The sequence below is a fragment of the Pleurodeles waltl genome, chromosome 4_2 (assembly GCF_031143425.1).
Source record: "Pleurodeles waltl isolate 20211129_DDA chromosome 4_2, aPleWal1.hap1.20221129, whole genome shotgun sequence".
NCBI classification, from domain to species: Eukaryota; Metazoa; Chordata; class Amphibia; order Caudata; family Salamandridae; genus Pleurodeles; species Pleurodeles waltl.
The window spans coordinates 1,028,662,329-1,028,689,005 of NC_090443.1; the positions used below are offsets into that span (position 1 = coordinate 1,028,662,329).

At 50.5% G+C, this 26,677-nt stretch overlaps 1 protein-coding gene across 1 annotated transcript in view; it reads right to left on the bottom strand.

Annotated features, from left to right (window-relative positions):
* Positions 1-26,677, bottom strand: part of LOC138293639 (carnosine synthase 1-like) — a 205,572-nt gene that overhangs the window by 169,934 nt on the left and 8,961 nt on the right. The window contains exons 2-3 of the mRNA XM_069232927.1: positions 26,638-26,659; positions 7,136-7,394 (exon numbers count right to left, since the gene is read on the bottom strand). Coding sequence (XP_069089028.1) covers positions 7,136-7,394; positions 26,638-26,640 — 262 coding nt within the window. The 5' untranslated portion in view covers positions 26,641-26,659. The remainder of the gene's footprint in view (positions 1-7,135; positions 7,395-26,637; positions 26,660-26,677) is intronic.

A 26,677-nucleotide genomic window follows, 5' to 3' on the forward strand; every position in this document is an offset into this window, starting at 1 on the left:
GTGAAGGGATGATGTAGCTGCTGGCCCTAATGTTGGGCGTCCTGTGCTGCTGAAGGTGGTCCCTGTAGTGGCTAGATGGTGCAGTGATCGTCCTGGTATTAAGGCTGAAAGGCTGATTTACATGCTGGCCATGGTGTTGGGCGTCCTGTGCTGCTGAAGGTGCAGCCTGTAGTGGCTAAATGGTGCAGCGCTATGAGTACAGTGCTGGCTCTGGTCTTAGGGGTGAAGGGATGATTTAGCTGCTGGCCCTGGTGTTGGGCGTGCTGTGCTGCTGAAGGTGCTCCCTATAGTGGCTAGATGGTGCAGCGTGGCTATGAGTGCTGTGCTGGTCCTGGTTTTAGAGGTGAAGGGATGATTTAGCTGCTGGGGATGGTGTTTGGCATGCTGCTGAAGATGCTCCCTGTAATGTAGCTGGTTCTGCGATGCTATGAGTGCAGTGTTGGTCCTGACGTTATGGGTGAAGGGATGATTTTGCTGCTAGCCCTGGTGTTGGGTGTGCTATGCTGCTGAAAATGCTCCCTGTAATGTAGATGGTGGTGTTCTGCTGTGAGAGCAAAGCTGGCTCTGGTGTTAGGGGTGAAGGAATGATTTAGCTGCTGGCCCTGATGTTGGGCGTTCTGTGCTGCTGAAACTGCTCCCTGTAGTGTCTAGATGGCGCAGCGCTGCTGTGAGTATAGTGCTGGTACTGGTGTTAGAGGTGAAGGGTAATTTAGCTGCTGACCTTGGTGTTGATTGTGCTGTTGAAGGTGCTCCCTGTAGTGTAGATGGTTCAGTGCTGCTGTGAGTGCAGTTCTGGATCTGATGTTAGGGGTGAAGGGATGATTTAGCTGCTGACTCTGGTGTTGGGCATGCTGTGCTACTGAAGGTGGTCCCTGTAGTGGCTGGATGGTGCAGCGCTGCCATGAGTGCAGTGCTGGCTCTGGTGCTGGGGTGAAGGAGGGATTTAGCTGCTGGCTCTGGTGTTGGGTGTGCTGTGCTGTTGACGGTGCTCTCTATAATGGCTCAATGGTGCAGCACTGCTAGTGAGTGCTGGTCCTGGTGTTAGGGGTGAAGAGATGATTTAGCTGCTGGGCCTGGTGTTGGGTGTGCTGTGCTCCTCCCTGGTGTCGGCATGCTGCGCTGCTCAAGGTGCTCGCTGTAGTATAGATGGTGCACGCTGCTATGAGTGCAGTGCTGGTATTTGTGTTAAGGGTGAAGGGATGATTTAGATGCTGGGCCTTGTGTTGGGCGTGCTGTGCTCCCTGTAGTGTAGATGGTGCAGTGCTGCTGTGAGTGCAGTTCTGGCTATGTTTCTAGAGGTGAAGGCCTGATTTAATTGCTTGCCATGGTGTTGGGCCTGTTGTGCTGCTGAATGTGCTCCCTGTATTGGCTAAATGGTTCAGAGCTGCTATGAGTGCAGTTCTGACTCTGGTGTTAAGGGTGAAGGGATGATTTAGTGCTGTGCTGCTGAAGGTGCTCCCTGTAGTGGCTAGATGGTGCAGCGCTATTACGAGATCATGGCTGGTCCTGGTGTTAGGGGTAGAGGGCTGATTTAGCTGCTGGGCCCGGTGTTGGGTGTGCTTTGCTGCTGAAGATGCTCCCTGTAGTGTGGATGGTGCAGTGCTGCTGTGATTGCAGTGCTGATCCTGGTGTTAAGGGTGAAGGGATGATTTCGCTGCTGGCCCTGGTGTTGGGCTTTCTGTGCTGTCGAAAGTGCTCTCTGTACTGGCTAGATGGTGCAGTGCTCCTATAAGTGCAGTGCTGGTCTTGGTGTTAGGGGTGAAGGGCAATTTAGCTGCTGGCCCTGGCTGCGCTGCTGAAGGTGCTCCCTGCGGTGTAGATGGTGTGCGCTGCTATGAGTGCAGTGCTGGTTCTGACGTTAGGGGTGAAGGCATGATTTAGCTGCTGGCCCTGGTGGGTGTGCTGTGCTGCTGAAGGTGCTCCCTGTAGTGTAGAGGGTGCAGTGCTGCTGTGAGTGCAGTGCTGGCTCTGGTGTTAGGGTTGAATGGATGATGTTGCTGCTGGCCCTAGATTTGGGCGTGCTGTGCTGCTGAAGGTGCTCCCTGTAGTGGCTAGATGGTGCAGTGCTCCTTTGAGTGCAGTGCTGATTCTGGTGTTAGGGGTGAAGGGCTGATTTAGCTGCTGGCCCTGTTGTTGGGTGTGCTATGCTGCTGAAGGTCCTCCCTGTAGTGGCTAGATGGTGCAGCACTGCTGTGAGTGTAGTGCTGGCTCTAGTGTTAGGGATGAAGGGAGAATTTAGCTGCTGGCTCTGGTGTTGAGCATGCTGTGCTGTTGAAGTTGCTCTGTATAATGGCTAGATGGTGCAGTGCGGCCACGAGAGCAGTGCTGGCCCTGGTGTTGGGGGTGAAGGGTGATTTAGCTGCTGGCCCTGGTTTCGGCATGATGCGCTGCTGAAGGTGCTCCGTGTAGTGTAGATGGTGTGGGCTGCTATGAGTGCAGTGCTCGTATTGGTGTTAAGTTTAGCTGCTGGGCCTTGTGTTGGGCGTGCTGTGCTCTTTTTAGTGGAGATGGTGCAGTGCTGCTGTGAGTGCAGTGCTGGCTCTTGTGTTAGGAGTGAAGGGCTGATTTAGCTGCTGGCCCTGGTTTTGGGTGTGCTGTGCTGCTGATGGTGCTCCTTGTAGTGGCTAAATCGTGCAGCGTTGCTATGAGTGCAGTAATGACTCTGTTGTTAGGGGTGAAGGGGTGTTTTAGAGCTGGTCCTGGTTTTGGGCCTTCTATGCTGCTAAAAGTGCTCTGTGTAATGGCTAGATGTACAGCACTGCTATGAGTTCAGTGCTGGCTCTGGTGTTAGGGTTGAAGGGATGATTTAGCTGCTGGGCCTGGTGATGGGCTTACTGTGCTGCTGAAGGTACTGTCTGTAGTGGCTAGGTGGTGCAGCACTGCTGTGAGTGGAGTGCTGGGTTTGATGTTAGTGGCAGAGGGATGATTTAGCTGCTGGCTTTTGTGTTGGGCGTGCTGTGCTGTGGAAGGTGCTCCCCTATAGTGTTGACGGTGCAGCACGGCTGTGAGTGCAGTGCCGGTCCTGATGTTAGGGGTAAAGGAATGATTTAGCACTAGCTCTGGTGTTGGGCGTGCTATGCTGCTGAAGGTACTCCCTGTGATGGCCAAATGGTGCAGTGCTGCTATAAGCGCAGTCTGGCTCTGTTGTTAGGGGTGAAGGAATGATTTAGGGCTGGCCCTAGTGTTGGGCGTGCTATGCTGCTGAAGGTACTCCCTGTAGTGACTAGATGTTACAGCACTCATATGAGTGCAGTGCTGGTCCTGGTGTTAGGGGTGAAGGGATGGTTTAGCTGGTAGCCCTGGTGTTGACATACTGCACTGCTGAAGGTGCTCCCTATAATGTAGACGGTGCAGTGCTGCTGTGAGTGCAGTTGTGGCTCTGGTGTTAGGGTTGAAGAAATGATCTAGTGCTGTCCCTGGTGTTGGGTGTGGTGTGCTGCTGAAGGTTCTCCCTGTAGGGCTAAATGGTGCAGCACTGCTATGAGTGGAGTGCTGGCTCTGATGTTAGGGGCAAAGGGATGATTTTGCTGCCGACCCCGGTGTTGTGTGTGATGTGCTGCTCAAGGTGGGTCCATGTAGTGTTGATGGTGCAGCGCTGCTGTGAGTGCAGTGCTTATCCTGGTGTTAGGGGTGAAGGGATGACTTAGCAGCTGACTGTGGTGTTGGGCGTGCTATACTGCTAAAGGTGCACCTTGTAGTGGCTAGATGGTGCAGCGCTGCAGTGTGTGCAGTGCTGGCTCTGGTGTTAGGGATAATGGGATGATTTAGCGCTGGACCTAGTGTTAGGTGTGCTGTGCTGCTGAGGTGCTCCCTGAAGTGACTAGATGGTGCATGTTAGCCCTGACAGCCTTAGGGTGGTCACCCCTAACTTTTTGCCTGCCTCCCTCCACTTTTTGGACACTGTTTTTGCTTGTTTTAAGGACTCTGCGCTCTTTACCACTACTAACCAGTGCTACAGTGCATATGCTGTCTCCCTTAAAACATGGTGTCATTGGCTCATACTCAATTGACTTATTTAATTTGCTTATAAGTCCTTAGTAAAAGAGCACTACAGGTGCCCAGGGCCTGTAGATTAAATATCACTAGTGGGCCTGCTGCACTGATTGTGCCACCCACATAAGTATCCCCTTAACCATGTCTCAGGCTTGCCATTGCAAGGCCTGTGTGTGCAGTTTCACTGCCAATTCGACTTGGCATTTAAAGGTACTTGCCAAGCCTCAAACTCCCCTTTTTCTACATATAAGTCACCCCTACGTTAGGCCCTAGGTAACCCATAGGACAAAGGTGCTATGTAGGGAGAAGGCAGGACATGTACCTGTGTAGTTTATATGTCCTGGTAGTGTAAAACTCCTAAATTCGTTTTACACTGCTGTGAGGCCTGCTCCTTTCATAGGCTAACATTAGGGCTACCCTCATATACTCTTTGAGTGGTAGATTCTGGTCTGAAAGGAGTAACAAGGTCATATTTAGTATGGCCAGGATGGTAATACAAAATCCAGCTGACTGGTGAAGTTAGATTTAATATTACTATTTTAGAAATGCCACTTTTAGAAACCCCCTACTGGGACCCTGGCAGACATGTTGGAACTGAAAGGGGGCCTTGTGCACGTCTAAGCCACTCTTTAAAGTCTCCTCCACTTCAAAGGCACATTTGGGTATTTAAACACGGCCTCTGACCCTACCAACTCAGACACTTCTGGGCAAGATACCACTGGTGAAGAGACTCTGAGCCAGAACCTGCAATCTGCCAAGAGAAACTGCCTGGCTGCCCAAAGGACTCACCTGACTGCTTTGATGAGAAAGACTGCTGCCTTGCTGTTGCCCTGCTGCCTTGCTGCCCTCTGGCTCTGCTGAGAAGTGCTCTCCAAGGGCTTGCGTCCTGTTTTCTGAAGTCTTAGGGCCAAAAAGACTTCATCTCTGCAAAGAACTCCTTGTGCTGTGAAATTTCAATGCACAGCCTGCCAGAAACGACGCACAGCCTGCATCGCGGTGAGAAAATCACCACACGCCGAACCAGAACGACGCAGCCCGGCTCCCCGAGTGGAGATCAACGCAGCGCCAGCATTGCGACCGGAACTCCGACGCATGGCCCATTGGATTGACACATAGCTGATCCGAAACGACACAGCCCGACTTCCTGTGAGAAGAGTCAACACAGTGCCTGCAGTGTGACAAAAATGTCCCCTCATCGCCCACCAGATTGACGCAGCTCCTGTGACTCTGACCTGCATGCCTAGGATTTCTCACATCGCCCCGGGACGTCCAAGAACCCCGCAACCCAAAGAGGATCCAAGTCTGCGCGCCAAAAATCGACGCAAGTCCCTGGCTGCGTGAAAAATATCAACGCATTGTCTGTGTGCACCCGGAGGAACCGACGCACACCTCCCCGTTTTCCACGCATCTCCTCCTCTGTCATCCCTTGCGCATAATTTAGAAGCTTGTGCTTGCAAGAGACACATTGCTTTTAAGAACTTAAGACTTTTTATCATTCTCTATAGTGATATTTCAACGTATACTTATCAAATCTTGATAATTTAGACCTTATTTTATCCAGATAAATATTCTATATTATTCTAAACCTATGTGGTGTTTTTTTGTGGTGTTTATACCGTGGTATTGCATGCTTTATTTCACAAATACTGTACACATTGCCTTCTAAGTTAAGCCTGACTGCTCAGTGCCAAGCTACCAGAGAGTGGGCACAGGATAATTTGGATTATGTGTGACTTACCCTGACTAGAGTGAGGGTCCTTGCTTGGGCAGGGGGTAACCTGACTGCCAACCAAAGACCCCATTTCTAACAGTGCAGCACTGCTATGAGTGCAGGACTGGCTCTGGTGTTTGGTTGAGGCAATGATTTATCTGCTGGCCCTGGTGTGGGCGTGCTGTGCTGCTGAAGGTGCTTGATATAGTGGCTAGATGGTGCAGCTCTGCTATGAGTGCAGTGCTGGCTCTGGTGTTAAGGGTGAAGGTATGATTTAGCGGCTGACCATGGTTGGGCATGCTGTGCTGCTGAAGGTGCTCCTTGTAGTTGCTAGATGGTGCAGTGCTCCTTTGAGTGCAGTGCTGGCTATAGTGTTAGGAATAATGGGATGATTTAGCGCTGGCCCTAGTGTTGGGTGTGCTGTGCTGCTGAAGGTGCTCCCTGAAGTGACTAAATGGTGCAGCGCTGCTATGAGTGCAGGAAAGGCTCTGGTGTTGGGGTGAGGGGATGATTTGTCTGCTGGCCCTGGTGTTGGGCGTGCTCTGCTGCTGAAGGTGCTTCCTGTAGTGCAGATGGTGTAGTACTGCTGTGAGTGCAGTGCTGGCTCTGGTGTTAAGGATAATGGGATGATTTAGCGCTGACCCTAGTGTTGGGTGTGCTGTGCAACTGAAGGTGCTTCCTGAAGTGGCTGGATGGTGCAGCGCTGCTATGAGTGCAGGACTGCCTGGTATTGGGGTGAGGGGATGATTTATCTGCTGGCCCTGGTGTTGGGCGTGCTCTGCTGCTGAAGGTGCTCCCTGTAGTGTAGATGGTGCAGCTCTGCTATGAGTGCAGTGCAGGCTCTGGTGTTAGGGGCGAATGGATGATTTAGCAGCTGGCCCTTGTCCTAGGCGTGCTGTGCTAGTAAAGATGCTCCCGTAGTGGCTATATGGTGCAGCGCTGCTATGAGTGCAATGCTGGCTGTGGTGTTAGTGTTCTGTGCTGTTGGTGGGACTCTTGGACATGATCCATGTTATCGTTGGGATCCACAGTAGAGAGGTGTCTCCGAGGACAAGACGAGACGAGACAAGACGAGTATTTTTCTATAGCGCTTAATGCCCCTGACGAGGCGTCGAAGCGCATTAGCCGAGGGACAACCTGCTTGCTACTCTGCAGTGATTGCTTGGTTGTAAGTGTTAAACTGCGTGCGGCCGTTGCGGGAGGCGTGTTTGTGTCGTCCCCGACAGTGGAGTGGTGTGGGGAGGGATGGGACGGTTGGCTGTATGTAGATGTATTCATTCACTCATTGCCTGTGATTGACTGGTGAGCGTGCTGTGCGGGAAGCATATTGGTATTCCCCCTTGGTATACTACGGGTTGAAGTGCTAGCCGGAGGGCACCGGCTGGTTCTGAGGGCCAGGCCTGGGCCGGGCATCACTGAGTTCGAGGTTACCTGTTCTTGGATCCCTCGTCCTGTCTAGGGTCAGGGGGAGTCCGGCTTGCCTCAGACTGGATTGTAGGCGCTTGTAGCACTGATCGGCCCACGCTGAGCAGCTGGCATCCTCCTGCCTCTCCGTGCCGTCGGGGGAGGCGTCTCTCTCCCATGGGGGCTCCGGGGAGCTGAAGGAGGCCAGGCTGAGCCCCCCGATGTCACACACCTCCAGCTCCTTGGAGATGACAGGGGCCTCGAGGGACATCTGCGCCAGAGAGATCTGTGGATGCAAGAGAGACACAGCTGTAACAGCCTTCAAATCTTTGTGGCGTGCATTTATAGAGCGCTATATAGACTTCTCTAAGCGCTGTACGCACCAGGTACTACTATTACCTGTTTTAATTGTGCTCGGTTTACTAGCTGCCTACGGATGGATGGCTAAATTGGCTTCACTGGGAAATGGACTTCTGGTAATAGATGCGTTCGTATTCTTTCAGTATAATCGCGTGTTTATCATTAGTAAGACTGTGTGTGGACCACAGGGCCTCCTACTGTGCATGTCAAGTCACGAGGCAGAAGAACCTCCAAGGTGACGTGATATAAAGTATGGCCTTACATTCCCCTTTCCAACCTGCTTTAAAATCCGTGTTTGGACCAAGGGAGGGAGCGCCTTGAATCTTAACATCTTTTTATAATTTAGGAAACAGATACTACGATTTCAGATACGGAGCTAATCAGAAACGTGTACTGTGATAATGAACTGATAGAAAATTATATTTTAAGCAAGTCGAGTGCAAGTCAATGTTAAAAGCAGTTATTCCCACAGCGTTTGTTGGCATCCATTTACCTGTTTTTTAATGAACTCCTAACTTTAAAATACATTTACTGTCATAAATCCCACTTTATCACCTACAGACTGAACCTCCTCAGTGAAAATGTCTCAGAAGAAAGAGCTGAAACTAGTTGTCCCCTTGGCTGTTGGACAGCAGTTTTATTTCCTCCCTGGCCCTGCCTTTCACCCTGTCTGCTGGCTCTGACTCTGGTGGACTATCTGGAATAGCTTGGCACACACAGCAGCCGCACCATTTTCTTATTATATGTGACTAGACGGCAGCAAGAAAATGAACGCACGTTTATCGTAATAATTACTGATGTCCCTGCATTATTGTATTCTTACCGTTTTATTATTATGTAGTGGTAACATATATTACATCTCGACGGCACGATGGCTCAGAGTTAAACTCTCCCTATTGTTGTCTTTAATGAGGTAAATTGAGGGCATAGTAGCGGCTTTTGTTTACAGTTCTTAGAAACTCTACAGCGGCGCTACATAAAATCAAGTTCTTGCTGCTGTAGTTTGGGCGCTATCCTTACTGCCTGAGAGCCGGGCGTCCCCTGTAACAGGGTGGAGGTCAGCCAGTAAGCTGCTTTCAGGATGGGACACAAATAGCGCGCTGACCCCCTGGATCTCATGACAGCGGTAGAAGGAGGATTCCCAGCATAGTTCGGCTAATCCCAGGCTCCAGCTGGTGGAAAGATTAGGGGCACGTGTGCTGTACAGCACTCAGAGAAACAGCACCCATGGGAGCAACAAACACAGGACACCCAGGGAGACAGAGCAAAGGGAAACAACACACACAAGCAGCACCGAGCAACCACCAAGACCTACAGGCAGACAAGAACCGCAGCGCCCAAGGGAACACAGAACACACCACCCAGAAATTCAACAACAGGGGCTCCAAACTCAACAGCATCCAGGGACACAGCTTCCAAGAGAGCACCGCACACAGAAACCAGCATCCCAACACCCAGGGGCCGCAAACACAGGCAGCACCCAAGAGAGCACAGAACACAACATCCAGCAACTCAACACCTTGGGTCGGCAAACACACCAGCATTCAGAGACACAGACTCAAGAAAGCACAGAAAAGAATATCTAGCAATTTAACACCCAGGGGCCGCAAACACACCAGCATCCAGGGACACAGCCCCAAGAGAGCACAGAAAACAACATCCAGCAACTCAACACCCAGGGGCCACAAACACACCAGCATCCAGGGACGCATCAATTAAGGGAGCACAGCACACAGCAACTCAACACCCAGGGTCCTCAAAAACAGACAGCACCCAGGGACACAGCACCCACGAGAGCACAGAAAACAACAGCCAGCAACCCAACATCCAGGGCCTCAAACACAAACAGCACCCAGGGACACAGCACCCAAGAGAGCACAGAAAACAACATCCAGTAACCCAACACCCAGGGGCCACAAACACACCAGCATCCAGGGACACATCAATTAAGGGAGCACCACACACAGCACACAGCAACTCAACACCCAGGGTCCTCAAACACAGACAGCACCCAGGGACACAGCACCCACGAGAGCACAGAAAACAACAGCCAGCAACCCAACATCCAGGGCCTCAAACACAAACAGCACCCAGGGACACAGCACCCAAGAGAGCACAGAAAACAACATCCAGTAACCCAACACCCAGGGTCCGCAAACAACAGCACCCAGGGACACAGCACCTAAGGTAGGGCCACACCCAGCACACAGCAACTCAACACCCCGGGGACTCAAACACAGACAGCACCCAGGGACACAGCGCCCAACGGAGCACCACACACAGCATCCAGCATCTCAACACCCATGGACCATAAACCCACTAGCATCCAGGAACACAGAGCCCAAGAGAGCACAGAAAACAGCATCCAGCAACTCAATACACAGGGGCTGCAAACACACCAGCATCGAGGGACACAGAAAATAAGAGAGCACAGCACACAGCACCTCAGGGGGCTCAAACACAGACAGCATCCAGGGGCAGAGCAACCAAGAGAGCACAGAAAATAACATCCAGTAATTCAACTCCCAGAGGCTGCAAACACACCAGCATCCAGGGACACAGGGCCCAAGGGAGCACTGCACACAGCACACAGAAATTCAACACCCAGGGGCCTCAAACACAGACCGCACCCAGGGACACTGCACCCAAGAGGGCACAGAAAACAACATCCAGCAACTCAACACCCGGGGCCTCAAACACAGGCAGCAAACACTCAAGAGAGCACATCATCCAGCAACCCAGCACCCAGGGGCCGTAGACACATCAGCATCCAGGGACACAGCGCCCAAGAGAGCGCAGAAAACAACACCCAGCAACTCAACACACAGGGGCTGCAAACACACCAGCATCCATGAACACAGCAATTAAGGGAGCACCACACACAGCACACAGCAACTCAACACCCAGGGACCGCAAACACAGACAGCACCCAGGGACACAGCACCCAAAAGAGCACAGAAAGCAACATCCAGCAACCCAACAACCAGGACCTCAAACACAGACAGCACCCAGGAACACAGCACTCGAGAGCACAGAAAACAACATCCAGCAACTCAACACCTTGGGTCGGCAAACACACCAGCATTCAGAGACACAGACTCAAGAAAGCACAGAAAAGAATATCTAGCAACTTAACACCCAGGGGCCGCAAACACACCAGCATCCAGGGACACAGCCCCAAGAGAGCACAGAAAACAACATCCAGCAACTCAACACCCAGGGGCCACAAACACACCAGCATCCAGGGACACATCAATTGAGGGAGCACCACACACAGCACACAGCAACTCAACACCCAAGGACCGCAAACACATCAGCATTCAGGGACACAGCGCCCAAGAGAGCACAGAAAACAACATCCAGCAACTCAACACCCAGGGGCCACAAACACACCAGCATCCAGGGACACATCAATTAAGGGAGCACCACACACAGCACACAGCAACTCAACACCCAGGGTCCTCAAATACAGACAGCACCCAGGGACACAGCACCCACGAGAGCACAGAAAACAACAGCCAGCAACCCAACATCCAGGGGCCACAAACACACCAGCATCCAGGGACACATCAATTAAGGGAGCACCACACACAGCACACAGCAACTCAACACCCAGGGTCCTCAAACACAGACAGCACCCAGGGACACAGCACCCACGAGAGCACAGGAAACAACAGCCAGCAACCCAACATCCAGGGCCTCAAACACAGACAGCACCCAGGGACACAGCACCCAAGAGAGCACAGAAAACAACATGCAGTAACCCAACACCCAGGGGCCGCAAACAACAGCACCCAGGGACACAGCACCTAAGGTAGGACCCCACCCAGCACACAGCAACTCAACACCCCGGGGACTCAAACACAGACAGCACCCAGGGACACAGCGCCCAACGGAGCACCACACACAGCATCCAGCATCTCAACACCCATGGACCATAAACCCACTAGCATCCAGGAACACAGAGCCCAAGAGAGCACAGAAAACAGCATCCAGCAACTCAATACACAGGGGCTGCAAACACACCAGCATCGAGGGACCCAGAAAATAAGAGAGCACAGCACACAGCACCTCAGGGGGCTCAAACACAGACAGCACCCAGGGGCAGAGCAACCAAGAGAGCACAGAAAATAACATCCAGTAATTCAACACCCAGAGGCTGCAAACACACCAGCATCCAGGGACACAGGGCCCAAGGGAGCACTGCACACAGCACACAGAAATTCAACACCCAGGGGCCTCAAACACAGACCGCACCCAGGGACACTGCACCCAAGAGGGCACAGAAAACAACATCCAGCAACTCAACACCCGGGGCCTCAAACACAGGCAGCAAACACTCAAGAGAGCACAGAAAACAACATCCAGCAACCCAGCACCCAGGGGCCGTAGACACACCAACATTTAGGGACACAGCGCCCAAGAGAGCGCAGAAAACAACACCCAGCAACTCAACACACAGGGGCCGCAAACACACCAGCATCCATGAACACAGAAATTAAGGGAGCACCACACACAGCACACAGCAACTCAACACCCAGGGACCGCAAACACAGACAGCACCCAGGGACACAGCACCCAAAAGAGCACAGAAAGCAACATCCAGCAACCCAACAACCAGGACCTCAAACACAGACAGCACCCAGGAACACAGCACTCGAGAGCACAGAAAACAACATCCAGCAACTCAACACCTTGGGTCGGCAAACACACCAGCATCAACAGACTCAACTATTAAGGGAGCACCACACACAGCAACTCAACACCCACAGGCCTCAAGCACAGACAGCACCCAAGGACACAGCACCCAAAAGAGCACAGAAAACAACACCCAGCAACCCAGCACCCACGGACCGCAAACACACCAGCATCCAGGGACAAAGCACTCAAGTTAGCACCACACACAACATCCATCAACCCAACAACCAGGGGCCTCAAACACAGACAGCACCCAGGTACACAGCACCCAAGACAGCACAGAAAACAATATCCAGCAACCCAACACCCAGGGACCTCAAAAATAGACAGCACCCAGGGACACAGCACCCAAGGGAGCATAGAAAACAACATCTAGCAACCCAACATCCAGGGCCTCAAACACAGACAGCACCCAGGGACACAGCACCCAAGAGAGCACCACACACAGCATCCAGCAACTTAACACCCTGGGGCCCCGAACATAGACAGCACCCAGAGACACAGCACCCAAGGGAGCACTGTACACACTGTCCACTAACCTAACACCAGGGGCCCAACCACAGACAGCACCGAAGAGAGCACAGAAAACAACATCCAGGGACCTAACACCCAGCATCTTATCACCCAGGGGCCTCAAACACAGGCATGGTCCAAGAGAGCACAGAAAACAACATCCAGCAACTCAACATCCAGGGGCTGCAAACACACCAGTATCCAGGGACACATCAATTAAAGGAGCACCACACACAGCACACAGCAACTCAACACCCAGGGACCGCAAACACATCAGCATTCAGGGACACAGCGCCTAAGAGAGCACAGAAAACAACATCCAGCAACTCAACACCCAGAGGCCACAAACACACCAGCATCCAGGGACACATCAATTAAGGGAGCACCACACCCAGCACACAGCAACTCAACACCCAGGGGCCGCAAACACAGACAGCACCCAGGGACACAGCGTCCAATGGAGCACCACACACAGCATCCAGCATCTCAACACCCAGGGGCCATAAACCCACTAGCATCCAGGAACACAGAGCCCAAGAGAGCACAGAAAACAGCATCCAGCAACTCAATACACAGGGGCTGCAATCACATCAGCATCGAGGGACACAACAAATAAGGGAGCACAGTATACAGCACCTCAACACACAGGGGGCTCAAACACGGACAGCACCCAGGGGCAGAGCAACCAAGAGGGCACAGAACACACATCCAGCATCCCAACACCCAGGGGCCGCAAACAACAGCACCCAAGGACACAGCACCTAAGGGAGCACCACGCCCAGCACACAACATCTCAACACCCAGGGGGCTCAAACACAGACAGCAATCAGGTACACAGCGCCCAACAGAGCACCACACACAGCATCCAGCATCTCAACACCCAGGGGCCGTAAACCCATTAGCATCCAGGAACACAGAGCCCAAGAGAGCATAGAATACAGCATCCAGCAATTCAATATACAGGGGCCGCAAACACACCAGCATTGAGGGACACAACAAATAAGGGAGCACAGCACACAGCAACTCAACAAACAGGGGGCTCAAACAGAGACAGCACCCAAGAGAGCACAGAAAATAACATCCAGTAATCTAACATCCAGGGGCTGCAAACACACCAGCATCCAGGGACACAGGGCCCAAGGGAGCACTGCACACAGCACATAGCAATTCAACACCCAGGGGCCTCAAACACAGACAGCACCCAGCTCCTGCAGTGCTGTGTTGGTACTATAGAACTGTAGTATTACAATCTTCCTCCCGCAGTGCTGTGTCAGTACTATAGAACTGTAGTAGTACAAGCTTCCTCCAGCAGTGCAATATCAGGCTATAGAACTGCTTCAGTGAAAGCTTCCTCCTGAAGTGCCATGTCAGTGTTATAGAACTGTAGTAGTGCAGACCTCCTCCAGCAGTTCTTTGTGAGTGCTATAGAACTGTAGTAGTACAAGCTTCCCCGTGCAGTGTCAGTGCTATAGAACTGTAGTAGTACAAGCTTCCTCCAGCAGTGCAATGTCAGTGCTATAGAACTGCTCCAGTGTAAGCTTCCTCCAGCAGTGCTGTCTCAGTGCTATAGAGCTGTAGTAGTACAAATGTCCTCCTGCAGTGCTGTCAGTGCTATAGAACTGTAGTAATACAATCTTCCTCTTGCATTGCTGTGTCAGTACTATAGAACTGTGGCAGTACAAACCTCCTGCTGCAGTGCCATGCCACTGCTATAGAACTGTAGTAGTACAATCTTCTAACAGCAGTGCCGTGTCGGTGTTATAGAACTGTAGTAGTACAAGCTTCCCACAGCAGTGCCATGTCTGTGCTATAGAACTCTAGTAGTACAAGCTTCCCACAGCAGTGCCATGTCATTGTTACAGAACTGTAGTAGTACAAGCTTCCTCCACCAGTGCTGTGTCAGTGCTACAGAACTGCTACAGTTTAAGGTTCCTCAAGCAGTGTCATGTCAGTGTTATAGGACTGTAGTAGTACAAGCTTCCCATAGCAGTGCCATGTCAGTGTTATAGAACTGTAGTAGTGCAAACTTCCCCCAGCAGTGCTGTGTCAGTGTTTTAGAACTGCTACAGTGTAAGCTTTCTCCTACAGTGCTGTCAGTGCTATAGAACTGTAGTAGGACAAGCTTACTCCAGCAGTGCTGTCAGTGCTATAGAACTGTAGTAGTACAGATTTCCTCCTGCAGTGCTGTCAGTGCTATAGAACTGTAGTAGTACAAACTTCCTCCTGCAGTGCTGTCAGTGCTATAGAACTGTAGTACTACAAGCTTCCTCCAGCAGTGCTGTGTCAGTGCTATAGAGCTGTAGTAGAACAAGCTTCCCACAGTAGTGCAATGCCAGTCATATAGAACTGTACTAGTCCAAGCTTCCTCCAGCAGTGATGTGTCAGTGCTATAGAACCATAGTAGTCCAAGCTCTCTCCTGAGTGCTGTGTCAGTGCTATGAACCTGTATTAGTACAAACTTCCTCCAGCAGTGCTGTGTCAGTGCTATAGAACTGTAGTAATCCAAGCTCTCTCCTGCAGTGCCATGGCAGTGCTATAGAACTGTACTAGTACAAGCTTCCTCCTGCAGTGCTGTGTCAGTGCTTTAGAACTGCAGTAGTCCAAGCTTCCTCCTGCAGTGCTGTGTCAGTGCTATAGAACTGTAGTAGTCCAAGCTCTCTCCTGCAGTGCCACGTCAGTGCTATAGAACTGTAGTAGTCCAAACTTCTTCCAGCAGTGCTGTGTCAGTGCTATAGAACTGTAGTAGTCCAAGCTTCCTCCTGCAGTGCTGTGTCAGTGCTATAGAACTGTAGTAGTCCAAACTTCCTCCTTTAGTGTTGTGTCAGCGCTATAGAACTGCAGTAGTAGCTTGTGAGATCGGTTCTCTCCCAGTCCGGTTAAGAGTCATTCCGGCCTGTCTATGTGGTCTGCTGAAGTAGTTGCTGCATGGTATCCGATTGAGTTTTAGCCCACCATGGTGGTATGCTACAGGTTGTTGGTTGTATACAGCAGTTTTTGGAGGAGATTTATTCACTCAATATGTTGTGGGTGCTTTTCTTTTGTATTACCTTAGTCCTGATGATGACCCGCTGGCAACTGATTTACCCTCAGGGGTGAAACGTCAACAGTACATTTACTGTGGACTCTAGCTTGAAAAAAGCAGTTAATTTAAAACATGCAAACAATGGATGCTGCATGAGTCTGAACATTGAATGAATTATCAGCCACAGTTTTTATGTGTATATATTTGTAAATATTCACGGATGCACCTTTTCACCTATTCACTTTTGCACTGCACCGGAACCGAATAAGAGCACCTCATTTTAGATTGTTACATTTATTTTTACCTTTGACAGTACCATTGTAATTGGGTTTTTTATGTGTACCTTTGCTAATATGAAATGATTTATACAGGCATAAAAATATTAATAAATGATCAGAGTAAACTAACAAATAAATTGAAAAAAGAAACAAATTCTCTTACACAATTAATTTGGATGTACTTTACCCTTTAGGTAGGTGGAGTTTTGCCATGGAAGTCAAGGCTGACACTTCCCCTGCAGTGACTTTTTGTTGTGTTTGTTTTTGTATCCATTTACCCTGGTCCTTGAGTTACAGGGTCACCCATTATTGTTTTATATATTCCATCAATGCATTGTCAGTGCTATAGTACTCCGATAGTGCGAGCCTACTCCAGCAGTGCCATATCAGTACTATAGAACTCCAGCAGTGTGAGCTTCCTCCAGCAGTGCCCTCCTAGAGCTACAGAGCGCCACAGCTTAGACTTTCTGCTGCAGTGCTGTGTAAGTGCTATAGTACTCCAACAGTCCAAGCTTCGTGAAGTAGTGTCATTTCTGATAGATACACCTACCTGTGGATTCCTCTCCCTTTGAATACTCCCACCAGCATTCAACAAAAATCTTTTCTTTATAGCTCTACACATCGACTAGGACGTCACAATAACAGCACTCCACGTGACTCCGTCTGATATCATCGGGCCATAAGAAGTCCTCGCCGGTGTGCTGATGTCAGCTCCCTTTTTTTCTGTGCCTTCAACGCTAATGTTTTTTTTTCTACCTCTCGGTTTTGTTACAACTGTTTCCAGGGAGATATTTTTATTGCTACAATGTCTCGGCCTAGGAAATCTGGCTTTAAGCCTTGAAGGGAGTGTAGGGGGTCATATGTCAGTGACTAACCCACATGAAAAGTTTCTTTGGTGTTTGAGTTTGGACCATGATGGAGGATGCTCGTCTTTTCAGAGCATGAATCCAAAGGCTCTTAAAGAAAGAGAGCCAAAGCTCTTTCTGTCAAAGAAGGAGAAGAGACGCCGACGAAGATCCAGCCCTCGGGTGGAGTCTTCGTCGCATAGATCTTCAAGATTGCACAAGAAACAACATCGTAATTGTTCAAGGCGTCACTCGTCTTGAGATGACAGCCCTCTATCGGGATCTCCGACTTTGAGATCTTGGTGACGCATGGCTTGGGAAGTGAGTCCCAGTCTCCCTCCTCAACAGATGTCACCTGAGGCGTCACTGGCACCGTCTTTGTTTGAGATATTGGCGTCGCCTTTGAGTCCTGTGGTTCAATTTTCTCCTGCATACACACAAGGTCCGGAGTTGGAAGATCTGGTGACAGGTCAATTTCAACCTTCACAGAAGGAACAAGAGTATCCCACCGTTCTGGGTTTGGGAACGGATCCGTCTGATTTCCTAAATGCTATGTTTAGCATTTTCAATTGAGCAGTGGTCCCCTCTGGTGCGCCTGCTAGCCCCATGGGTCCTTTGGCATTTAATCTTGGAATACTGGTGCCGTATAGGAAGGTTCCATTCATGCCTTTTCTGCCTTCGACTCTATATGAGTGGAGTGGATCGGCGCCGAAGAAGACACCACCTCCATTGGAGATGACCGTACTGCTGTGCCTTTACTGACATTGGATAGACCTCAACCTGCGTTGACTCAGTCTACTCCAGCGTGGAGTAAGGATCCGCTGCCGCCTCCAGCTTTGCCGTTGCCAGAGCAGGCTTAATCGACGTAGGTAAATTCTCTATCGACGCTGCACCTGTAATCCAGGCTGAGATCAAGGAGAGAAGCTTTGAGGCAGTTAGAGGAACAGCAGTATTTGGAGGAACAGCAGGAGCTGGAGGAAGGAGAGATACCACTGCCTCCCCATGACTTTCAAAGACGACTTGAGACAGCAAGTGGGTTTGCTACATCCCCTGAGGGGGAATTCTTATCCCCTGAGGGTATGCTTCCTCCAGAGGTTAACTTATACCATGGAGTAATTAGAAAGGCAGCAGAACTTTTAGACTTGTCTCTGCCTGCTACAGAGTTAAAATCTAACATTTCGACTGAGGTTCTCCATTCTTCTACCTCGTCATCAGAACCCCTTATTCCATTTAATGACGCATTGTCGGAGCTAGTATTAGATATATGGAAGAAGCCTGTTACTACACCTGCAGTTTCTAAATCCATAGCCAGGAGGTACAGAGTTGCACCAGGTGACCGGCAGTTCTTGAGTCAGCATCCAACTCCTGAAAGCTTGGTAGTGCAAGCTTCTTGTTCATCTAAATCAGCCCCTGGATCATTTCCCACAACTCCTGCTGACAGAGAATCTAAGCGTTTGGAGCAATCAGGGAAAAATACCTTTTCTTCAGGAGGCTGGCACGAAAGTCAGTCAATGCAACTTGTGTGCTTGGTGGGTACATTCATGCGTTGATGAATTCAGCAAAATAGGTCATCTCTAAATTGCCACAGGATGTACAGGGCCATTCTACAGCACTTTGGCAAGATAGTCAGGTGGCAGCGAAAGAGGTGATACCATCAGGGCTGGACACGGTGGCCTCTGTTGCTAGAGCCATGGGGACTTCGATTGCGACCAGAAGGCATGCATAGCTCAGAGGATCGGGGTTTTCCTCTGATGTACAGTCCTCTCTAATGGATCTTCCATTTGCTGGATCTAGACTTTTTGGTGCCAAGACTGACTTGGCCCTAGAAAAATTTAAGGACAGGAAGGCCACTGCTAAATCTTTGGGTATTCCGACATTCTCCACAACCTACAAACCATTCCGTAGGTTCAGGGGGTTTGACCGTAGCTCCTCCTTATGCGGGAGGCGGCAGTTCCAGGGTCAACAGCCTGTCAACCCCCTCTACAGATTCTACAGAGGTTGTGGAAGACTTAGATCACGTGGTGCCGCCCAGCAGCCTTCCTCCTCCTCTTCCCTTCCACTGGGAACCTGTCAGGGAAGCAACCCTAGTTCTTGCCACTTTCAGCAGCATGTATTGCCCATAGGGCGAAGGTTGCTTCATTTTCTTCAAGAGTGCAAGTTGATAGCATCAGACTTGTGGGTGCTGACCATTTTACAATTTTACAGAATGGTTATACCCTTCCATTTTGGTTGTTTCCCCCTCCCTTCCTTCCCAGACAAGCTTTTTGCTCAGAAGAGCAACTGCTGTTGCTTCGGCAGGAGGTTCAAAATCTGCTGTTAAAGGGCGCAGTGGAGTTGGTTCCGGAGTAGGAAAGGTGACAAGGATGTTGTTCAAGATATTTCCTGATTCTCAAGAAAGATGGTCATTTGAGGCCCATTCTGGACCTGAGGATTTTGAATTGGTTCTTCGAACAGGAGAAGTTCAAAATGCTGACCCTAGCACATGGCCTTCTTGGGCTGGACAAGGAAGACTGGATGGTTTCTATCGACTTGCAGGATGCGTATTTTCACATCCCCATTCTCAAGACGCACAGGAAGTATTTCCGTTTCATGGTGGGATCACAACACTACCAGATACGGTCCTTCCATTTGGTCTTACTACTACACCTCAAGTCTTCACAGAGGTGATGGCAATGTTTGCCAGCGCATCTCAGAAGGAAGGGAATTTCGGTATTCCCTTACCTGGACCATTAGCTGATCAAAACCAAGTCCCCAGAGTTAGTGCTGCACTATCTGCAGATGACAACCCAGTTGTTGTTCAACCTGGGCTTTTCGTTGAACGTGCCCAAATCTCATCTGGAGCCCTCTCAGCACCTCCTGTTCATAGGGGCAGTACTGGACACAGCATTGAATCATGCCTTTGCTCCTCCTCAGGGAATTTGGGACTTTCAGGCTATGATTCCAAAGTTTCAGAATGGAGCGGATGTTCCAGTATGAACTTCCTCCGGTAGTGACATGTCACTGCTAGGGGGGACTTCGACTCCTTCACTGTGAGCTTCTTCCAGCAGTGCCATGTCAGTGCTCTAGAACTCTTGCAGCGTGAGCATGCACCAACAGTGCCCTGTCAGTGTTGCAGGACTCCTGCAGTGTGAGCTGTAAGGAAATGGCTCCCTGTTGCAGTTACCCCCCACTTTTTGCCTGATACTGATGCTGACTTGACTGAGAAGTGTGCTGGGACCCTGCTAACCAGGCCCCAGCACCAGTGTTCTTTCACCTAAAATGTACCATTGTTTCCACAATTGGCACACCCCTGGCACACAGATAAGTCCCTTGTAAAAGGTACCAGTGGTACCAAGGGCCCTGTGACCAGGGAAGGTCCCTAAGGGCTGCAGCATATGTTGTGCCACCCTAAGAGACCCTTCACCTAACCCATGCACACTGCCATTGCAGATTGTGTGTGTTGGTGGGGAGAAAAAGGCAAAGTCGACATGGCATCCCCCTCAGGATGCCATGCCAACAAAATACTGCCTGTGGCATAGGTAAATCACCCCTCTAGCAGGCCTTATAGCCCTAAGGCAGGGTGCACTATACCACAGGTGAGGGCAAAGCTGCATGAGCAATATGCCCCTACAGTGTCCAGCTAGTGGAGATGCCCGCCCCCTGGACACAGCCCCCACTTTTGGCGGCAAGTCCAGGGGAGATAATGAGAAAAACAAGGAGGAGTCACCCACCAGTCAGGACAGCCCCTAAGTTGCCCTGAGCTGAGGTGACCCCTGCCTTTAGAAATCCTCCATCTTGGTTTTGGAGGATTCCCCCAATAGGAATAGGGATGTGCCCCCCTCCCCTCAGGGAGGAGGCACAAAGAGGGTGTAGCCACCCTCAAGGACAGTAGCCATTGGCTACTGCCCTCCCAGACCTAAACACACCCCTAAATTCAGTATTTAGGGGCTCCCCAAAACCTAGGAAACTAGATTCCTGCAACCTGAAGACGAAGAAGGACTGCTGACCTGAAAGCCCTGCTGAGAAGACGGAGACACCAACTGCTTTGGCCCCAGCCCTACCGGCCTGTCTCCCCACTTCAAGAAAAACTGCACCAGCGACACGTTCCACAGGGTCCAGCGACCTCTGAAGCCTCAGAGGACTACCCTGCATCTAAAAGGTCCAAGAACTCCAGAGGACAGCAGCTCTGCTCCAAAGAAGAAACAACTTTGCAACAAAGAAACAACTTTTAAAGGACTGCACGTTTCCCGCCGGAAGCGTGAGACTTGCCACTCTGCACACGACGCCCCCGGCTTGACCTGTGGAGAAACAACACTACAGGGAGGACTCCCCGGCGACTGTGACCCTGTGGGTATCCTGAGTTGACTCCGCTGAGCCCCCCCCAGCGACGCCTGCAGACGGAATCTGGAGGCTCCCCCTGACCGCGACTGCCTGCTTCTAAGAACCTGATGCCTGGTAAAGACACTGCACCCGCAGCCCCCAGGATCTGAAGGATCCGACCTCCAGTGCAGAAGCGACCCCCAGGTGGCCCTCTCCCTTGCCCAGGTGGTGGCTACCCCGAGGAGCCCACCCCTTGCCTGCCTGCTTTGCTGAAGAGACCCCTGGGTCTCCCATTGAACTCCATTGTAAACCCGACACCTGTTTGCACTCTGCACCCGGCCGCCCCGTGCCGCTGAGGGTGTACTTTTTATGCTGACTTGTGTCCCCCCCGGTGCCCTATAAAACCCCCCTGGTCTGCCCTCCGAAAGTCGCGGGTACCTACCTGCTGGCAGACTGGAACCGGGGCACCCCCTTCTCCTTTGAAGCCTATGTGTTTTGGGTACCACTTTGACCTCTGCACCTTACCGGCTCTGAGCTGCTGGTGTGGTAACTTTGGGGTTGCCCTGAACCCCCAACGGTGGGCTACCTTGGACCCAACTTTGAACCCTGTAGGTGGTTTACTTACCTGCAAAACTAACAAACACTTACCTCCCCCAGGAACTTTTGAAATTTGCACTGTCTAGTTTTAAAATAGCTTATTGCCATTTTTTTCCAAAACTGTACATACTATTTTGCTGATTCAAAGTTCCTATGATACCTAAGTGAAGTATTTTTCATTTGAAGTATTGATTGTAAATCTTGAACCTGTGGTTCTTAAAATAAACTGAGAAAATATATTTTTCTATACAAAAACCTATTGACCTGGAATTGTCTCTGAGTGTGTGTTCCTCATTTATTGCTTGTGTGTGTACAACAAATGCTTAACACTACCCTCTGATAAGCCTACTGCCCGACCACACTACCACAAAATAGAGCATTAGAATTATCTCTTTTTGCCACTATCTTACCTCTAAGGGGAACCCTTGGACTCTGTGCATGCTATTTCTTACTTTGAAATAGTACATACAGAGCCAACTTCCTACAGCTTCCTCCAGTAGTGCCATGTCAGTGCTAGAGGGAACTTGTTCTCTGTGAGCTTCTTCCAGCAGTGCCATATCAGTACTATAGAACTCCAACAGTGTGAGCTTCCTCCAGCAGTGCCCTCCTGGAGCTACAGAGCACCACTGTGTATGGCTTCCTGCTGCAGTGCTATGTAAGTGCTTTAGCACTCTTACACTGCAAGCTTCCTAAAGCAGTGCCATATCAGTGCTCTAGGACTCCTGCAGCGTCAGCCTGCACCAGCAGTGCCTTGTCAGTGTTGCAGGACTCCTACAGTGTGAGCTTCCTCCAGTATTGCCATGTCAGGGCTGGAGGAACTCCTTCACTGTGAGCTTCCTCCAGCAGTTCCATGTCAGTAGTAGAGAACTCTAGCAGTGTGAACGTCTTCCAGCAGTGCCCTCCTAGAGCTACAGAACACCACAATGTTGGCTTCCTGCTACAGTGCTGTGTAAATGTTATAGTACTCCTGCAGTCCAAGCTTCCTAAAGCAGTGTCATATCAGTGTTCAAGGTCTCCTGCAGCGTGAGCCTGCACCAGCAGTGTCCTGTCAGTGTTGCAGGACCCCTACAGTGTGAGCTTCCTCCAGTAGTGCCATATCAGGGCTAGAGGGAACTCCTTCACTGTGAGCTTCCTTCAGCAGTGCCATGTCAGTACTATAGAACTCCAGCAGTGTGAGCTTCCTCTAGCAGTGGCCTCCTAGAGCTACAGAACACCACAGTGTATGGCTTCCTGCTGCAGTGCTATGTAAGTGTTATAGTACTCCTGCAGTCCAAGCTTCCTAAAGCAGTGTCATATCAGTGTGCTATGTCCCCTGCAGCGTGAGAATGCACCAGCAGCGCCCTGTCAGTGTTGCAGGACTCCTACAGTGTGAGCTTCCTCCAGAAGTTCAGCAGTGATGTAAGTGCTATAGAACATGTACAGTATGACCTTTGTACAGTGATACCATGTCAGTGATATAGGCTTCCAGCTGTATAGGCCTCCTTTTGCTGTGCTCATGTCAGTTCGATAGTAGTTCAGGAGTCTACCACCCTCCTGCTGTGCCCCTGTCAGTACTCTAGTACTTGAGGCGTATAGCACTGCTGGTGTACTCCTGTCAGTTCTGTAGAACGTATGTAGTGTAGGCCTCCTACTGCTGTTCTGTCAGTTGTGTAGTACTTGAGCAATGTAATGCCTCTTTCTGTACCCCTGTCAGTTCTCAGGTACTTCAGTAGTGTACCACCCACCCCCTGTTGTGCACCTGTCAGTTCTGTAGTACATCAGTAGTACTTCAGCAGTGTAGGCCCCCTCCTGCTATGTCCCTGTCAGTTATGTAGTACTTCAGTAGTACCTCAGGAATGTACCCCCTCCTGCTGTGTCCCTGTCAGTTCTGTAGTACTTCAGTAGTGCACCCTCCTCCTGCTTTGCCCCCGTCAGTTCTGTAGTACCTCAGTAGAGTGCCCTGCTCCTGCTGGGCCCGTCAGTTCTATAGTACTTCAGCAATGTACCCTCCTCCTGCTGTGCCCCTGCCAGTTCTGTAGTACTTCAGCAGTGTACCCTCCTCCTGCTGTGCCCTTGTCAGTTCTGTAGTAATTCAGTAGTGTACCCTCCTTTTGTTGTTGCCCCTGTCAGTTCTGCAGTACTTCAGTAGTGTACCCTCCTCCAGCTGTGCCCATCAGTTCTGTAGTATATATGTTGTGTACCCTCCTGCTGCTGGGCCCCTGTCAGTTCTGTAGTACCTATGTAGTGTAGGCCTCCTACTGCTGTTCTCCTGTCAGTTGTGTAGTACTTCAGTAATGTAACACCTCTTGCTGTGCCCATGTCAGTTCTCAGGTACTTCAGTAGTGTACCCCACACCCCCTCTTCTGCACCTGTCAGTTATGTATTACGTCAATAGTACTTCAGCAGTGCAGTCCCCCTCCTGCTGTGTCCCTGTCAGTTCTGTAGTACTTCAGTAGTACCTCAGGAGTGTACCCCCTCCTGCTGTGTCCCTATCAGTTCTGTAGTACTTCAGTAGTGTACCCTCCTCCTGCTGTGCCCATCAGTTCTAAAGTACTTCAGTAGTGTACGCTTTTCCTGCTGTGCCAGTTAGTTCTATAGTACATCAGTTGTGTACCCTCCTCCTGCTGTGCCCCAGTCAGTTCTGTAGTACTCAAGTAGTATACCCTCCTCCTGCCGTGCCCGTCAGTTCTCTGGTACTTCAGTAGTGTGCGCTCCTCCTGCTGTGCCCGTCAGTTCTCTACTACTTCAGTAGTGTACCCTCCTCCTGCTGTGCCCTTCAGTTCTCTAGTAATTCAGTAGTGTATGCTCCTCCTGCTGTGCCCGGCCGTTCTATAGTACTTCAGCAGTGTACCCTCCTCCTGCTGTGCCTCTTTCAGTTCTATAGTGCTTCAGCAGTGTATCTTCCTCCTGCTGTGCAAGTCAGTTCTATAATACTTCACAAATGTATCCCTCTGTTGCTGTGCCTTTATCAGTTCTGTAGTACTTTAGTAGTGTACCCTCCTCCTGCTGTGCCCATCAGTTCTATAGTAGTTCAGTAGTGTACTGTCCTCCTGCTGTGCCCGTCAGTTCTGTAGTACTTTAGTTGAGTACCCTTCTCCTGATGTGCCCGTCATTTCTGTAGTACTTCAGTAGTGTACCCACCTCCTGCTGTGCACATAATTTCTATAGTACTTCAGCAGCGTATCCCTCTCCTACTGTGCCTTTATCAGTTCTATAGTACTTTAGTAGTGTATCCTCCTCCTGCTATGCCCTTCAGTTCTACAGTACTGCAGTAGTGTATCCCTCTCCTGCTGTGCCTCTACCAGTTCTATAGTACTTTAGTATTGTACCCTCCTCCTGCTGTGCCCCTCAGTTCTATAGTACTTCAGTAGTGTGCCTCCTCCTGCTTTGCCTATCAGTTCTGTAGGACTTCTTTGGTGTACCTCCCTCCTGCTGTGCTTTTAATAGTGTACCCTCCTCCTTTGGTGCCAAACAGTTCTGTAGTACTTCAGTAGTGTACACTGCTTCTTGCGGTGCCCTTGTCAGTTCAATAGTACTTTAGTACCGAAGCCCCTTCTGCTCTGCTCCTGTGAGTTCTCTAGTACTTCAGCAGAGTTCTTTCCTTCTGCTGTGCCCCTGTCAGTTCTGCAGTACTTCAGAAGTGTACACTGCCTCTTGCAGTGCCCATGCCAGTTCTGTAGTGCCTTGGTACTGTACCCCCTCCTGTTGTGTCCCTGGTAGTTCTGTAGTACTTCAGCGGTGTACTCGCTCATGAGGTCCCCCTGACAGTTCTGTAGTAATTCAGTAGTGTAGGCCTCCTCTTGCTGTCCCCCTGTTCATTATATAGTACTTCAGCAGTGTACCCTCTTCCTGCTGTGCCCGTCAGTTCTGTAGTACTTCAGAAGTGCACCTTCCTCTTGCTGTGCTCGTCAGTTCTGTAGTACTTTAGTAGTGTACCCTCCTCCTGCTGGGCCCATGTCAGTTTTGTAGTACTTCAGTAGTGTACTCCCTCCTGTTGTCCCCTGTCATTTCCATAGTATTTCATCGGTGTACCTGCCTCCTGAGGCCCCCCTGTCAGTCCTACTGCAGTCCCCCTATCAGTTCTATAGTATTTCGGTAGTCTTCCCTCCTCCTGCTGTGCCCGTTAGTCCTATAGTCGTTTAGTAGTGTTCAGTCCTCCTCCTGCTGTGCCCATCAGCTCTATAGTACTTCAATAGAGTACCCTCCTCCTGCTGTGCCCGTCAGTTCTGTAGTACTTCAGTAGTGTACCTTCCTCCTGCTGTGCCTGGCAGTTCTGTAGTACTTCAGTACTGTACCATTCTCCTGCTGTGCACATCAGTTCTATATTACTTCAGTAGTGTGCCCTCCTCCTGCTGTGCCCGTCAGTTCTATAGCACTTCAGTAGAGTACCCTCCTCCTGCTATGCAAGTCAGTTCTGTAGCACTTCAGTAGTGTACCATTCTCCTGCTGTGCCCGTCAGATCTACAGTACTTCAGTGGTGTGCCCTCCTGCTGCTGTGCCTTTATCCGTTCTATAGTACTTTAGTAGTGTATCCTTCTGCTGTGCTTTTCAGTTTTATAGTACTTCAGTAGAGTACCCTCCTCCTGCTTTGTCCCTGTCAGTTCTGTAGTACTTCCTTAGTGTACCCTCCTCCTGCTGTGCCCGTCAGTTCTGTAGTACTTTAGTAGTGTGTCCTTCTCCTGCTGTGCCCGTGAGTTGTGTAGTACTTCAGTAGTGTGTCCTTCTCCTGCTGTGCCCGTGAGTTGTGTAGTACTTCAGTAGTGTGTCCTTCTCCTGCTGTGCCCGTGAGTTCTGTAGTACTTCAGTAGTGTGTCCTTCTCCTGCTGTACCCGTGAGTTGTGTAGTATTTCACCAGTGTGTACTTTCTCCCAGGAGTGAAATTGAGACAGAAGGCAGACAGACGGAAAACACGCAGTAGTAAATCAGAGCACAGCTTACCATTCTTCTGGGCTGATGATCGCTGTAAAAAAGAGAAGCA